This window comes from Bacillus rossius, chromosome 6 (genome assembly GCF_032445375.1).
Source record: "Bacillus rossius redtenbacheri isolate Brsri chromosome 6, Brsri_v3, whole genome shotgun sequence".
Taxonomy (NCBI): Eukaryota; Metazoa; Arthropoda; class Insecta; order Phasmatodea; family Bacillidae; genus Bacillus; species Bacillus rossius.
Genome location: NC_086334.1, coordinates 46,076,742 through 46,094,344, shown reverse-complemented (window position 1 = coordinate 46,094,344; position 17,603 = coordinate 46,076,742). Strand labels below are relative to the sequence as shown.

General features: G+C 35.5%; 1 protein-coding gene across 2 annotated transcripts in view; it reads left to right on the top strand.

Annotated features, from left to right (window-relative positions):
- Positions 1–17,603, top strand: part of LOC134533133 (uncharacterized) — a 56,507-nt gene that overhangs the window by 13,905 nt on the left and 24,999 nt on the right. Inside the window, exons 6-8 of one of the 2 annotated variants that reach the window (XM_063370414.1) lie at positions 1,966–2,201; positions 5,409–5,544; positions 12,721–12,774. In XM_063370414.1, the coding sequence (XP_063226484.1) occupies positions 1,966–2,201; positions 5,409–5,544; positions 12,721–12,774 (426 nt within the window). The remainder of the gene's footprint in view (positions 1–1,965; positions 2,202–5,408; positions 5,545–12,720; positions 12,775–17,603) is intronic. The other variant, XM_063370415.1, reaches the window with a different exon arrangement.

Genomic DNA, 17,603 nt, shown 5'->3' with positions numbered 1-17,603 from the left:
TGAGTTTTTATAATCACATGTAGGCATGAAAAGTTAGGTAGAGATTCTTGAAAGCTCTCAAGCGACGTGCATTACAACTTCATCTTCATTTCTTCGTCATATAATGTTATGGTTACCTCACAGGTATCATAGTTACCCTTTTGCACGATGAGAAGACTGTGGGCCAGTCCACTGCCTTATGCTTGGAGAAGATGCCGCGCTAGAAGCGCCAGCAAGTGGTGCACATATCACTTTGCTTCGCTAACACTAATACACCCCTTGACTATGCATAACCATGATCTCTGTGAAATTCATAGTTTCTGGTCATGTTCAAAAATCATGCACTCATGAACATGGACTGCTACTTTTAAGTAGTGTGAGTTTTTTTAAAAAAAATTGTAATAAAGGAATTTCTCACCATAGTATAGTTAACCCTTGCACTGTAGTTAATACCCAATATTATCTTCGATAATGCATGGAAAGTAGACATTTCAAAAAGACTGAAAAATAATGTGAATCCTGCAAATAATTTAACTGCTAAAATTTTCAGGTACACTCAAACATAAGAGCTTACATAATCTGTTAGAAAACAAACACCAACAAATGTTAATTTGAATGATGTAGCTCTAATAAATTGCAAGTAGTACTTCCCAAGTGTGAACAATCAGGAACACACGTAAAATGTAATGAATTTTTGTGACTGATTATGTAGTCATGTGACACCTTGCACATAATTTATCGTTTCTGCAAAACAATTGTTCTTTCTCTCTTCCTATAGTTCTTACTTTATTTATACTTTGTGTGTACTGCTGTGGAAGCCATATTTTATGTTTAGAGTATACTACTTCTGTACTCTGTATGGAAGATTTACCATGCAGTTTTAAAATTTTCTTGTTAGTTAGATTTATTATCATTTAAATGACCTTTATTTATTTATTATTTTCAATTTTTATAAAAACATTAACCTGTAACCGCGCGATTTTTGTGGTCAGTGTGCATGGTGCATTCAGTTTCGCCAAGATTTTTCTCGAAGTCCTGTATCTATATTTAGTTGATTTAAAACCAGGATAGTGCATCGTAGAAAGGAACTGTGCATCTCATTGGCCTGTGTACTGAAGTGATGGCTTGTCTTTTTGGTTTGTATAACTATTTATGATGATTATAGTACAGGCTTTAAAAGAGACAGAAATTGGGGGGAAGGGAGGGAGGGGGTCAAGAACTAAAATCACATAAAATTTTCTTTGTGTGTGCATGTCTTCTGTACTCATTATTAATTTTAGATGTACATTCCACAGCCATGCACCGAGGCTTTAAGGCGACGAGACCCTCGGGATTATTGCAGGCTTGAGACCACTTTGCGGGTAACTCGGTTCTTGTGAATTTTTGAGCGATGCCGGGGCGCTGGGATCGTACTCTCGCCGCGCGAGGGTGACACGTCAGCGACGACGGCCACTGAAGACCTCTCTCTCTCTCTCTCTTAATGCCTGCACTATAGCCATCGTATTTAATTTTAGTGCCTCCTCGGAACGGTCGGTTCAAGATTGAGAGAGACTGTTTTGCAGTGTTTCAGTGAATATTCAGACTTTGACGTGTGAATATTGTTCAAATAAACTAAACAAATCGATGGCTTAGAATGAAAAACTCGTATCTCAATTTTTGGACGAAAATACGTTTTTTTATGTTTTTTGGCTGGAAAACCTCGTATCTCACAAAATGTTTGGCTGAAAGAAATAAAATGTGCATCCTACTGCTTTCTATCGGGGGGAAAAAATGAAACCACGTGTATCTGTAGCACGGTTTTTTTCGTCTTTGCTGTAAAATTTGCATTTTATGAGATACAAGGTTTTCATTCTAAGCCATCGAAATGTAGATTTGCAGAGCACCAGACTAGCCAGTTGTGTATCAGTTTTGTTACTTTCGTGAGCGCAGTCTGAAAGCGGAGAGAGTGTTGCCTGGCGCGGGACAGACGAGGTGTAATATCGGCAGTGTCGGCGGACGAGAGCTCCCTGGGCGCGGCCGCCGTGCTGAGCGAGGAGAAGCTGCTGGAGCTGCTGGAGTCTGCGTACCCCAACCCGCTGCAGGTGGCAGACATGGCCCGGGCCCACGGCTGGGCCGAGGACGAGGTGGCGGCGGTCCTCGCCTCTCTGCAGGGCAAGGGGCTCGTCAAGCCGCTGGAGCAGGGCGTGTTCACCCGCGTCGGCCAGGGGGACACCGAGATACAGGTGATGCCTGCTGCTCCTCGTGCTCGTTTAGCGTCGCTTCTAAACTCTCTTCATGACCAAATGTCATTTATGCTCAATTTTACCAAGCTGGACCATAACTATATATATATTTTAAATAGAATAACAAACAACCTAAAAAAAAAAAAAAATTCTTTTTCACATATTTATAACCCCTTTTTGCAAATACAAAACAATTTTTTTATTTGTGTCTCGAGAGCATCCAGAGATAAGTAATTTTCCTCTTAATTTGGATATCAACTGTGCAAAATTAAATTAAAAAGTTCTAAAATCTGGCTTTATAAGGGTGGAAAGGGAGATGGGTGTCATGTAGACAGTAACCTCCTTTTGTTTTGATGTTTAGGTAAGTGTTCAAAATTCCATTAAGCTCATAACAAAACTGTTGATTGGTTTAAAAATTTAAACTGGCATACACTCCTCTTTATTCATTTAGAGATTTACGTGCCATGATGTGAAGTCAAAGCAAGAGTAGTCTCAGAAATAAATAATAAAACTGATGTGTCATGGGGATGTGTGGGAAATATAAAAAAAAAATTTTTTTCTTTAATTTTCTCAGGACAATTTTTTTTAATGTCACGTACATTGATAGTTTCCTTGTGTTATTTATTACTACCATTGTTGCATTGAGTTAATGTTTTTCAACTGAATTACAGTAGAATCCCACCGATGCGACTCCCCTCTGATGCGTCCATTCCGTTTATACGACCGGTTTTTGAGAAACCGTGAAACATTTGAGCAGAGAAAGTCGAAAATTTGAGTAAAATCGGCTGAAAAACAAGTCTTGTTACACTTTGTTGGGCGCTATGTGTTCACGTTTATCTTGGCGAGCGCTGTACTGTAAGCAGGCAGGCATACAAAAGATGGCTAAAAATAGATACCACCCCTCTAGACTGTCCACGCTAGCCAATACCGGTAAACTGCACTCATCACCTGATAGCATCTACGCGCGCGTCTATTGCCATCCTAGTCCTGTGCCTTTGTCTTGCGACTGGTTAGTGTGATCTTGCCAGCTGCATCTCAGGTGTCACTGGCCACACACGGCTGTGTTCACTGTGTTAACGACGTCGCCAGGTGTTTGGTTTTCGGCTATTTTTCTATAACATCGCTGACTTCGTACATGCGCAGATAAACAAAAAAAAATGCGTGGAATTATGCTATACACCTCGGACTCGCATACCCCGAACAATGGGTTCCGATAAATACTCGCGCTAAGTGAATTCGTGTCACGCGAGTTCGGCTATGCTAGCCGGCTGGTGGTTATTTTCGTTCAAAACGTGGCGAAGGAACTTGTGTGGATCAGGTAGAAAACATTCGGCTATAAACGAAAGATATAAGAACAATGCTATCCTGAAATGCTGTAACATGTTTTTGGAGTAGATAATCACAGCGACAGACCGACAGGATGCGCTTCCGCCCTTGCCGTCAGTGATGTTTATTTTGACAGCTCAAGCAATTATCTTTTCCACCTCCCTTCACAGCGTAAAAAAAAAAAAAAAAGAAGAAAAAAACACGTTAGAATGCAGATGGAAAAGTAACTTTGCAGTAAAATAAATATATATATGGCCCTGCTAAATTTTTCTATTCAATAAAATTCGAGGTATTAGTGATTTTTCAGCAGAAACTGCTGTGTGACTAATAAACAAATTGTATCATAATAACTTATAACGTAATTATTAACGGTGTAGAACAGTCTTATAAGCCCATAAAAATAATTATTTTACCGAGAATGGACTATACAACCTGGCTTTTGTCGCACGCGGTGTGGGAGGGGAGGAGGATGCTGACATTTCTCATGCAGAAGGTTGAAATAAGGGAGGGAATGTGTTGAAATGTTAGTTGGAAAAGGAGGGGAAGGTGTTTTTACATTGTTTGTGGCTCTGGGAGAGATTAACCTTGAAGAATTAGCAGGGGATGGAGAGGTAAGCGTCACGTCACGTATGACGTCAAGCCGCCGCTACCGCCAGCCTGGCCAGATGAGTTTCTTACGCTCTCTCAGCGGTTTTTCGTGCGGGCGGGTAAGATAACATGACAGCTGAGACTGCTTTTCGTGCGATAGTTGACGCGCCGAGCTCGGCTAGACACTGCCCGAGCGGCATTCACGTGTATGTATCCGACGATGCGGCGACACCCCGAATTCTCTATTGTGACCATTCCGTTTATAAGTCCGTTTTTCCGGAAACCGTGAGGGGTCGTATCAGCGGGATTCTACTGTACCTAGTTGTCGTCAGGATCACCAAATTCACATGAATTTATAAAATAATTTAATTTTAGTTATGTAGTTATAATGATTGTATTCTCATTTTTTAAAATTTTAGTTCTAGCAGTTCAGAAACAAAATTTAAACTAACATTACTGTAACTAGTTTAAAATGTGTGGGTAAACAGTTAATTTCAAACCTAGGATGTATTGGTGCCGATGGTATATTATGATGTATTAATTTTCAAATTAAGTAGAGTTTTCTATATTCATTAAGTAACTAGGTCAGGTGATTTGCTATTCAGTTGTTTTTGTGGGAAATTTATCTGTAAAAAGTGTATGTTTTTAGTTAAATAAGATCTGAGTCACAAAGTGTTATGTACAAAAATTAAGATCAAAACTTCAGTTTGTGCAATTTTGCTATCAAAATAATTCCTTGGAAAATGAATTTTTGTACCTTGAAAACCTGGAAATGTATATGATTTCATATTAGGATTTAATGGCAATCTTGACAAGCAACTTTAGAATTATTTTTAATTTTTATATCCTGTGCAAACATATTCTTAATATTTGCAGTTTTATAAAAAAAAATAATCTCTGCAGCAAGATAAATGCTTAAAAAATCTAATAATTTTTTTTTTTACTAACGAATAAATCCACTTTGTTGTTAGTTTTCCAAACCTCTTTTTTTATTCACATTTTAAGCATAAAGTTAGGATCAGTATTGGCATGAATAGATCACAGAGTGATAATAAAGTCCAGAATAAAATTACGTAATTGCACCAGTATTTGTGTATAAAACTGGCTGCATTTGCAGTTTCTGTAGTTGTAGTATTTACTTGTTTTTATCCCTTCACATCAGTCGTGCTGAGTGGAGAATCCTGTTCCAGCAACTGTTACTTAATCTGGACAGAGCCTAAATTTAATGGGATATTAATAAAATTTGTGTGTTTGGTGTAGAAAATCAACAAGGCCTTTGTTTTTGATTTCTAGGTCGTGAAGCAAATGCCTACAATGGCTAGTTCAAAACAACCAACCATAGCCATCATTACTGCACAGTATTGCGAGAAGCTTGCTGTCGATGCCATGATAGAAAACAAGGAAACCTTTGTGAGATACACAACAGTCGGTGAGTAATTGATGTAATTTTATGATTTAAAGTATTTTATTTAACTTACAAGATAAACATATCAACCTTATAGGTTACCACGAATAATTACAAAAATCATTATATTAATATATCAGTAAATTTTCTGATTTTTTTAAGATACGTGATTTCGTGAAAATCTGCAGATTAGGATTCTCGATGATGCATCGGGTGCATCCCTACTTCCTGGGTCTGTTGTAGATGACTTGATGGGTGATGGCGTTTTGCGCTGTGACTTATTCCTGCTTTCACAGTGCAAGTTCGGTAATAGCACACGATGCAAGTGCTGCCTCAAACATCTTTCTCTCGGCACATGCGTACTTGTTGTGTGGGGTGTGTTGTTTTTTGTGTGTGTGTGTGTGTGTATGTGTGAACAGCTTTAAAGCAGAACATTCAAACTGGACACATCAAAATTAAAATCTACCTCACGAAGTGGTAAGTGGATTTTCTTCTTCGTATGGTAGGTAGTGGTTGTCACATCTGTTACACTGTGCTGGATATTTAATTTATTATATTTAAACACTTTCTTTTTATGTTTTTAACTCTTAAAATATATTTGTTTTTATCTCGTGGAATGGATAGTTGAAAAAGAAAATCTGTGTTTACCATATGTATGTATTAATAATAAGTTGACTATATGTTAATCAATTTTTGGGTTTCTTTCAACAATAGTTTGTTGCATATGCCTTTATGTGGAACTATTTTATTCAGTAAATATCTTAATAAATACTCTAATTTTTTTTTAAATTAATTTAATTGGTGACTGCTAAATATTATACACCTCTCTTTTTGTTTATATCAGGGAATTTTTTGTACACCTTTGTACTCTTATAAAAAATAGAAATTGTCTTCCAATTGAAATAAATTACTTTTTTAATAATATATATTTTGATTAGTTTGTATCCAAGAAGAGGCTGTTCATTTGTTATATTCATTGAATGGTCAAAATACAGAACATGGTTTTGAAGTGTGTGTTAGTAAATTCCATTCCTGGGAACCACTAGGCTTTTTAAACAAAGAGTTTACTGTTGGCTTATGTTAATTTGTAGACTTTGTAGTCCTGCTTTTGCTTTTGTTTTTTTAAGCCACCAAGTACGAAGCATGAGGGAGTGCATGTATGTTTGTAACAGTTCAGACCTCACCGGCTAGCGTTGGCCTTACTGTGTTTTATCGTATAATGGTCGCACGCGCGTAATCGTTGCAACCATATTTTAGGCTGTCAAAATTGGGATAAAAAAACTTCTCGCGTAAACGTTGTGTGATGTTTTTGGTCTCGCTAGTAGATGCAGTAGGTATCTTTTCCGTATAAAAGATGTATTTTAAAGTATAAATCTAATATTTATTCGGTCATTACCACTTACTTAATAAATTAACGGAAAAATACGAAGTTGTTTGACATGTAAATTTTCTTATAAAGAGTTAACGGAAAAATACGAAGTTGTTTGACATGTAAATTTTCTTATAAAGACGTTTTTAAACGTTATTTCCTTTATCTGATCGTCTGCGTCGCCGCGTTGTAGGTATAATCTAAAATTTAATTTCGGTCATTACCACTTATTTATTTAATTAACGGAAATACAAAGTTGTCTGACGTGTAAATTTTCTTTTAAATACGTTTTTAAACAGTATTTCCTTTATCTGATTGTCTGCGTTACAGCGGCGTACCGCTTATAAAAATGTAGCCAGCGCATCATTCATGTTTGGTTATGTTGCTTCCCGTATAGAGCGCGTGCACGTAGTCGAATATCTATATCTCGCCGATTGGATGCAACGCGCGCTCTCTGTCAGGTGCCGAGTTAACTACATTTGATAGCCCGCATTCTTTCGTGGCAAGTGTGTACTACGACACGTTAGTTCACGTCAGATTCAAGTGGCTTGCGTTCGCGTTAGAGTTTTGGTTTTTCTATTTAAAGTTGAAGAAAGGTTTTTGTTTAAGAAATTATTAATATATATTGTTTGGCGTACTCTTGTATACTCCACCTTTTTTTTAAATAAACATACTTTCCATGAACGGGTTTTGTTTTTATGAATAACTTTACCTAACAAAAAATTTTTTTTCCACATAATCGTCGCACCCCTACTTTTCAAACTTGATTTTAGAATGAAATGTGTGACGATTATACGAGAAAACACAGTAATTGCACATGTACATAAAGCACTTGCAGAAAATATGAGGTCTAGTAGGTATTTAATTTGAGTCTGTTCATTAATATGAAAGTTTTGAAGTTTATTTATTACTGAATTTAGAGTGATGTTTTAAATAAAAGAGTTTATAGCCGAATATTTGAGATTTATTTTTTCTTTTCCAGACTATTTTTCACACTGTCCACGATTTCACTAAATCAACACAGGTAATGCTAACACATTGCTAGGCTAGAAAGAATGTGAGGTTAATAAAATATCCCACAGTCAATTTTGAACACACAGTACGACCAAGGAAACATAATGGCCTTGGGAAGATGCAAATAGTCACTATTTCCCCGTCATGGGCTCCTGCAGACAACCGTGGTCAATAAATTTTTTTGAAAAATGTTTGAAAAAGTTATTTATCGGCGCCGCCCGGACCACAGCCGTTAAGAGGCCGTGTCACAAATTTGCGCTCCTATCTATATCAATGTTATTTTAAAAGGCAGTTTTTCTCAAAGTCTATAAGAGGTAGGGGCCAGAAATTTTGCCTACTGAAAGTATACAATACATTTAACATAACCGCTTTTTTCAAATTTAGTTATCATATAATATATTATTTCTGTGATGAAAAAAATATAATCAATATTTTGATTTGTCCAGATACAGTGGAATTTTGCTTATATTTATAATTATTTAGCAAAAACTGAAAAGGCCATTGAAATGTATTGTACATTACCTTCCGATCAGTGTCTTCATGATCATGATGGGTTTAAAAACCTGGGTGTAATCAAGTCTTTAACTAATACATGACAACATTTATACTTAATAATTTGGAGATAGGCCTTTTCTATCCTAAGCCCCTGAGCTTTCACTATCTGGTCTGGCGACCGACCTGACACTCTTCAACCACCCCAAGGGTCTCCGATTGCACATCCGATAAAAAAAAAAGCTGTTCGTTCATTTGTTTTTGTGTCACAGACTTCACACATTTATGCCAAGGGAATATTCCGCTGATGTCACGCCATACGAATGTATTATTCGCGACCATACAACTTTTTTGTTTGTCATCGGGAAGAAATGTTCATTTTGAATTGAGCATTTTTAAATGTCAGCGTAGAATATGCTTATCTGCCCATTTTGTTTCTTTCCATAATAATGAGTAAAGTTAACATTGTCATAGACATTTTATTATATTCGTTTGCCGTCCAAGTAAAACTGTCACTATATCGCACGTAATTATATATTTTACTAATTTGTTAGTTGTCATTTTATTTAAGTTACAAATAACAGTAATCAAAAACTATTACTTAATAGTCCAGAAAAGAGATTGAGTTATTATTCATTTAATAGGGGTTTAAAATATGGTACTACATACATATTATATATATTATACATATTATATATATTATACATATATTATCTTGTTGTCTTCTTTGTAACTTTACTGGAAGAATGGCATTTGGTATGTATGTTAACTCACAATGAAAATACTTCAGAAGTACTCAACAGTGAACAACCTAGGCCCTATACTAATTTCATTATGTTCATGGAAATATAATTAAAATTACAAATAATGAACTGTATGTGTTTCACGTAGCGATATCGTACGAACGGTATGTGGTACAGACCAACATTTGCTAAGGCTCTGAAAATACTTAATTTCAGTTAATGTGTGGAGAATATTAAAAGTTAGAAATAATGATATATATAAAACAATGCAAAGTTATCAGCATAAAAATAGAAGTTATTTTTATGTAGCGCCTATTGGAATTAATATTTTGTGTTGAATTATGTGGCATGATTAATAATCTCTTATGGTATGTGTGTTTTGTTAAAATCTTATAAAACATAACTTACTGTTGAAGGATTTTCATTTTTTTTGTTATGATCTTATTTAAACAAGTTTTAATTATATTACACATGTCTATTTTAAAATCATTTTAATGTATACTTATAGAATTGTAATAGGCTTTATAAGGACTCTCAAAATGCATGTGAGTATCTATAATTATCTACATCACCATTATGGCCGTTTCACAAGATCAAATATTTATTGAATTCAATCAGTTGCATTCATTGTACATGATTTTCAATTTGTACATTGAATTCAATACAAATTGAAGATGTTATTCAACTAAGCTTATTAACTTATAAGTATTTTGTTTGTCCAGTACATAAAAGTAAAAGATTCTTTATTATTTAAATAATGAGCATCTATAAGCAATAACGTTTTCTAAATATTTACATAAACATAATGAAATCTAATTTTTCAATACTTTATATCTACGATCACATCAACGGCAGTATTATGTAATCAATGAGGTAATGAAATATCTTTAAAAGATATTTTCTCCTCTGTAAAGTAAATTTGTGATACAGCCCTCTTAATGTTAGTCTAGTGAGTTATTTCGTCTTCTAATATGCTACAGCAATATATAAAACTAAGTTTTGTTAGTGTTTTAGTCTTTTGTAATGTTAAAGTGTAATGTAATCAATTCATTTTTTTTTTGTAAATTCTTATTCATAAAGATACATATCATAATAAGATAAATAGTAATATTTGTAAATTTAGATTCTTTGAAACAACATCGATAAGAGGTTCTCCTACCTCTGTTAAACTGTATGATGGTGCATTGTAAAAAAATTAGGTAGTCTGACTTAAGTGAGATTGTATTTAGATTGTGTGTAATGCATATGCAATATCTAAGCATAAGAATTTATGTTATTATCCTTTTAAAACGTTACACTATGAATTTCGTATACTTTTTAATGTCAACTACCATTATTTTTCACGGAATATTACATCCAGATAAAGAATAATTACCACATGTTTGAAGATTAATTGTATTCCGATACATTTAAAGTATTAAAATTTTTAGATACGACTCATACTACAGTTGTAAATGTGAGATTTCTTGACTCTGAATCCCCGCATCCGCAATTTCCTAGTGAGCCGCCGGTCAGATTGTCATCCTCTCAGATTGTCGAGGAACCAGATACATTTTTCGTCGAGTAATCTGGCGGTATAGTAGCTTTATCACGCGCTGCGGTTACAGTTACTTCGGTTGAATAAGCCACTAAATCTCACTGTTAAAAGAGAGAACTTCTAGACCAGAATATTGGAAATAAAAATTTACTGACACGGCCTCTTAAATTTGTGTCTCATTCAAATTAAAATTTTAAAATAGAGAGTCACAGACTAGCGTGACCTCTCATGGCAACTTCCGAGCGATGACTAGGCAGACAAAACACAGTACAAAACACACACAAAAAAGTATCAACTAGGGACTTCTCAAAAAAAAAAGCCTTCCTATTGGATACAAATACTTTTCTTACAATTACTACTTTGTGATTCTCCAGTCAGAGAGCTTTCCCATAGTCCTGGTGAACATCTGTGACTCTCGCCTAACACAGGACATGTGATAAATATTGTCTTATCATTTCCGGGCCAAGGCGTAGAACAACTTTTTTTTCTTTCTTTCACAGAAACTTCTGTCACGTTCTAGAAACACCCTAAACACGCTATTAAAGACACATGCAAAATAATAGCTATAAAAATAACATTTTAATGAAATAAAATACTGAAAATCACACACACACAAATAGTAACTTAGCCGCAAATTGAAAACAATAAAAACATAGTAAATTGGCTTTTCTGAATAAAATAATTATTATCAGATATTATTACAAAAAATATTCATGTCAATATAATACGAGTTCCAAACTAGGTCACCATAATCTTGAGGCATATAATCAGCTGATATACTGCATTAGTGAGAAATATCCAATCACAAGAATACTCTGCAAAGCTGGGGAGGGCTGGAGTCTGCAGTGCCACGTGTTCTATAGTTTCTGTTGTTGATGTGGGCGAGCCACGGTTCAAAACAGCTGCCCTGGTGTACTTTATAAGCTGAGCCTCAGAGTTCAACTCGCATGCCTCTTCCGCTTGTGAGGCTGAGCTTCTTAGCGTTTGTGTGTGTTGGAGTAGCTGCGCTAGAACTGACGACTCTTGCTGTGCCCTTCTGCCGTGATTGGTTTGTCGGGGCTGGCTGGCAACTGCTGGCCCCCCGCGATGAACCTTGACGTAAAAGTCTCTAGCTCACTAGAAGGAAATTGGATGTTTGGTTTCCATAAATGCTGTTTGCCACTACATTTTCACAGTGTTGATGTTTACTGTGTCGGGACTATTTCGATCCTACCTGGAAGTAGTAAGCTACAAACTGATTGCCTTAATTTTAGGAAATACTTAGTTGTGATGAAGAGGATGCCCCTAAGAAATATAGAGATATGAATGTAATCTATGCTGTGGTGTGGTAAACAGCAAGAACAGGCTGTCAGTTAATGTTGACAGCAAAGAGTGAAGTGTGTTCTCACAATATCTTTCAAACAGTTTTTAACAGGTATAAAAGTTAAAATTTTACCATTACAAAATTTTAAAAATGAAGTCAAGCCCAAACATATGTGTACATATTACATACAGTATACTTGTATTTACAGTTTACAAATGGTTATGTATTTGTTATTCTTGTATAATCTATGATAGGGTATATTGTAAGAGTAGTATTTTTTTAAAATATGGTATATGTTTGATCATTTCAAAGTTATGAATTGGTTGGCATATTATCATTCTCAGTCAGTTTAGATGCACATATAGTGAAGGACGAAAAGATTCCAATCTAGTAATTTATCCTTCTATGTCATGTAAAATAAGAAATACTTAACTCTTCTATTCATGCTGTCTTGAATTTGTTTGGTGTGAAACCACATAAAATGTAAATGTTTGTGTTTTTTAAAATAGTATTCTCGCCATTATCTGTAGTCAGAACAAAGTTATGGATATTGGAGTTTTGTCTCCATAAATTACTTACATGTATGCACAGTATAATTTTACTGTACTGGTTAAATGATTTAATTAACAGTTACTGGTGAGTCTAAAACTCTACAGATGCTGTTACTTTTCCCCTCAATAGCTTTTTCTTTTATGTTGATAATCATGAACTAGTGATGTAATAAATGTTTTCTTAAACACAGGTTCGTCTGGCATTTCTCACGAAAACGGAAGGGTTGTTCAAAAGAATCGATTTGGTAAGGTAATATGAAAGAATAGTGCATTGGTGTTTTGCAGCCTGGGAGAACAAGCTTGTGGCTTTTGTTTTGTTTTGTGTATGTTTCGTACACTGTGAACATGTACAGCTGCACAAGCTGGGTTTATGCACCGTTAAATAGCTTAAAGTTCCTTTGGAAATCATTAATCTGCAGTTGAAATCAAGCTTGGCACCAGTTCGTAAGGAAATGTGTAAATTGTTTGCAAATACTAAATAGCCATTGTGTGATAAAATAATAAACAATATTTTGATACATTTAGTTTTTTGGTCATTGTGTTATTTAATTTATGAATAGCTTGAATATTTTTTTTGTTTGTTTTACAATGAAGTGAGTGTACCTTGTATTAATTTTTTGATGGGGGAACTGAGGTGTTTCAAAGAAAGCTTTTTAATTACAGCACACTGCACATTTAGAAGCCGATAAACAGTCGACTCTTGAACGTGTGATTACAGTACCGTCGAGCTGGAAGTGAAACGTAGCTAGTTTAGGATCTGTGGCCTGCTGCCCTGGCGGGTGGTACATTTTACCTGGTATTCCACATTTGTACCACAGGCCCCTGATACAGGTGTGCCTCTTCTAAAATGGTGACTACCTGTGCAGAGCTTCTGAACAACCTACCCAATTTAAAAACTGCTCAAGATATCTGAGAGGCGTATTTTATGAAAAGCATTGAAAAAATCTTAAAGTCGGGAAGGTAGTTTTGTTTTGGAGTATATTTTTGAACTGTATTTGTTGTTGAGTGAAAGTGGCTCCAATGGATATTTTCAAAATAATTTTTTGTTATGATTTATGAAACTCTCTGCACAAATTCTTGAAAGCACCACAGGAACTTGCTACACACTTTTGTATCCATTTCTTGGTATAAAATGTTAGCATCGCCTTTAAAGTCTCACAGTTGCCCAATGCACGACGTAAAGACTTGCACGCCATTCCAGAGCTTTGTGCTAGAGGTGATACCGCGTGAGAAGCACCAGTGAGCGTCACACTTTATCGTGTGCCTCACTAACATAAAAAACACCTCTTACGTATGCGAAAACCTTAATATTTTTTTTATATTGGTAAGGAAATGTCTTGTAATAATACACACGTTGCAGGATTCTAGCGAACAAAGGCGTGGTAAGATTTTTTTATTGGCAATTTACTAAGGTACGATTTACCCCTTTATCATAAGCTTTATGGCCAGTCATCTTCTTGGTTGCTTGGTATAATGATAATATGAACAACAGTTTCATAACTTAGCAACAGTACATGATTTCATGGGTTGTATGTAGCTCATTATTTTAGTAATGATGTAATGCATGTCACAAACAGTGCCCTGGTTCAGTTACTTACACTTGGAAATGTGTCTGCATGTGTTTTGCTATTTTCACAATCCCTCCAATGGCAAGAGGGTTGCACCATACACTGGCACGCAGCAGTGTTCATAAATTTAGTTTCAAACACAGTTACACAGGTGTTCTACTTATGTGAAGCCAGTAGGGTTCTTTACAAAGAAAAATCAGACTAAGACCAATTTTTTTTTTAAAGATATTTTTGACTGCGATGTATTTTATGAGTTCTATCTTTATATCAGGTGCATGGTTATTAAACCATATTGCACAAACAGTATCACTGTAGTACCAGCCATATAGTTTTTTTTTTTTTGGCCAATTCCATATATTTTTTGAAGAAATTTTTGAAAAATTGGACTATAAAACTAACATTTTGTGCAGTGTCTCACTTTGGGATCTCAGAAAAGTAACTTCTTGCGAATGACAATAATACAATCATTCAGGCAAAAATTTTCATTACTTAATATTTACCTGACTTTTTACAAATGCCAGATAACATATAGAATATATTTGGTGCAATGCTTGTACAGTGAAACCTCTGTACGAATTGCAATGAAATAATAAAAATGACGCGTAAAATCAATAACCCAACATGGCGGTGAAGACTAGCCTTAAGGAGGTAGTATCCTAGATTATTTTACTTTTAATATTTTGTGTTTTTGCACTTTATTACAAATGAATTCCCTAAATAATAATATTTTATTGTTCATAAGAGGTTTTTCATACTAAGTCCTTATTCAAAGGTTTTTTATGAAATTAAAGGAAAATTTTAATGTTATCCTAGGGTGTACTGAAAGTTTGCAATCATGTTATTTACTGTATTGGAATAACCGTTTATATGTAGCCTTTGTCTTAGTACATCATTTATTAAATCAATAAAAATTAGTTTTTCCTAAAACCGTACAGAATTGAGTTTTTCAGTGTTTTGGGAAAATCTAATTTTTATTGATTTAATAAATGATGTACTAAAACTAAAGAGTTTCAGAAGAAGGCTAAATACGAATGGTTAGTCCGAAACTGTATACCACATGATTGCCTTGAAGCTCACTACAACCATTAAATAAGGACTTGTTTCGTATAAGAAGCCCTTTATAAACAATTAAATATGATTATAAAATGAATTTATTTAAAATCATGTGCTAAAACATGACATATTAGAAGAAAAATAATATTTTATTTGACATCCTCCTAAGGTGCTTGTGCTTTGAATTCCTGCAGATTATTATAATTTCAAAATGTGTGCAAGTTGCAGAACACTGCTACATGATCTACGTACTTACACAGTATAAAAAAAAAATTTAGGCTGGAAGGAAGAATAGGTTATTCAACCATCTTACCTCTTGTGACATTTCTGATTGAACCAAATATATTTGTACTTATTTGGTTTTCACATTTAAAATGTAAACCATTTTAGTGAGTGCAGTGTGTGTTTTTATTGGTTCCAAAATAGTTTCTGATTTCAAAAAGTTATAATAAATTGTTATAAATAATACTGTGGATATTTTTAACATTATTTATTGGTCGTCATTTAAAAATTGTAAAAGCTGTAATAAAAGGTCTATGTGTTCATATGTATTTGTGGCAGTGGTGGTGGTTGTTGCGATTGGCTAAGGGGAAGCGACTGCCTTAGGTGGGTTTTCCGTTTGTGGCGTCCACAGTTAGCTGCTTTTTTCTCGTGGGTGTGTTCTGTACATAACAACTGTGGTGTAAAATATATAATTGAAAATGTTCCACATAGGTTGAAAATAACGTTGTTGCATGATAAATGAAACATTCAGGAGATTAATTTTAATGATTAATTATGCAAGCTGGATGTGCTACTGTACTACAGTTTCAACTCTTTCCTTGTAATACATCATTTTTAACATTTATATACTAGATTTTATATGTGAATTTATTGCATCTTATTAGGTAAAATCATTTTAGGGGAGGTTACTCCAATGCGTGAATTTGTTGAAAAATGATATTATTATAAAAAATATTTTGTTTCATTTCATTTCTAATACTGCATGCATTCTGGTAATTTATCATAAATGTAAGCAAAAAGTTTTATAGTTGACCTAGTTTTATTTTTATGCTTTATACCTGGCTTAGATGAATAGGTTACCTGATTAAACTTTTTTGTCATATAAGTATTGCCTAGATTTTTTCCCCACAATGTATAGCATGTTATTTGAATTTTTATCAATTAGTAGGGTTACTTAGGATTGCATAAAAAAAATGTATAGTCACAGTTTCTAATAAATTGGTGCAGGGTGGGGATTTAAAACTTTTCAAAAAAGTCTATAAATCAAAAAGGTTGAAGCTTTTAAATTTTTTTTTTTAATTCAGAACTATAATTAATTGGCCTTTCAAATTTTCTTCCCTGGTGTTAAGTTCTGAGACATATTTTTACGAGTATAATTGGGGGGGGGGGGGGGGGACTGGGTTTGTAAGGGATAGCCAGATTAAGTTTTATTACAGTTCTGTTAATTGCTAGTATTTAAATTACTAATAAATAATTGTACTTAAAAAAAAAAGTCTGATCACCATTCACTTGTACTTAAAAATGTTTATTCGCAGGTCACTCAATGTCTTGACAAGTTCCGCAGTTCGCCCTCCTCACTGGAGCTGGGCTCGACAGTGATTCGCCCCTTACCTCGCGCCTGTCCACACACACACAGCCTAGCGCCACTCAGTCACACTCTCACGGTCCCGTCGCGCCGCTCTCGAGGGGTCTCTCACCCTCTTCGTCGATGATGCGCTTTCTTGCACTCGCAGAACTCTTGGGGAGGCTAGCATCGTCGCTTATATACCCGTGGCGTCCTTCTCGAAAAGACGAGAGCGGCTGTGACGTGTCGCGTCACTCCGGGCCGACCCGACGCCTGAAACACGCAGAATAGCGACGCTTATTCACCCCACTCCTCGCGGCGGCCTCTGTAAGCCCGGGATTCCCAGGCCGCTAAAGGTGACAATAGCCCGAGGCGTGACAATGGGCGGGGAGCGGAGGGGTAGGGGTAGCGAGGACCAGTGGCGTAGCCAGGATTTGCGTATGGGGGGTGTTAAGAAGCATGGCCCCCCTCCCCCTGTATTAAAGCGGGGGGTCCGGGGGTCCTCCCCCGGAAAAATTTGGATTTTAAGGTGTAAAATAGTGCTATTTTAGCAGTTTTCGGTGCTTAAATTTAAATATTGTAATGGTAAAAATTTTATTAATTTTAATATGAAATTTGTTTGAGTGATGAGTAAGAAATTAATTAAAGATTTGGTGCTAAGGGGGGGGTTCGAACCCCTAAAACCCCCCCCTGGCTACGCCCCTGGCGAGGACCCTTGTAATCCGGCCAGGCACGCGTGGCATGCCTTACGTCAATGGACTGCGCGTGACATCAGTGGCCAAACCTGGCACGCATCACGGTCCTGTCTGCGTTCTAAGCAATATGTGTATATATGCATGCTTAAACTATTGTCTACAAATAAATATATGATAGTGTATGAAAGTAA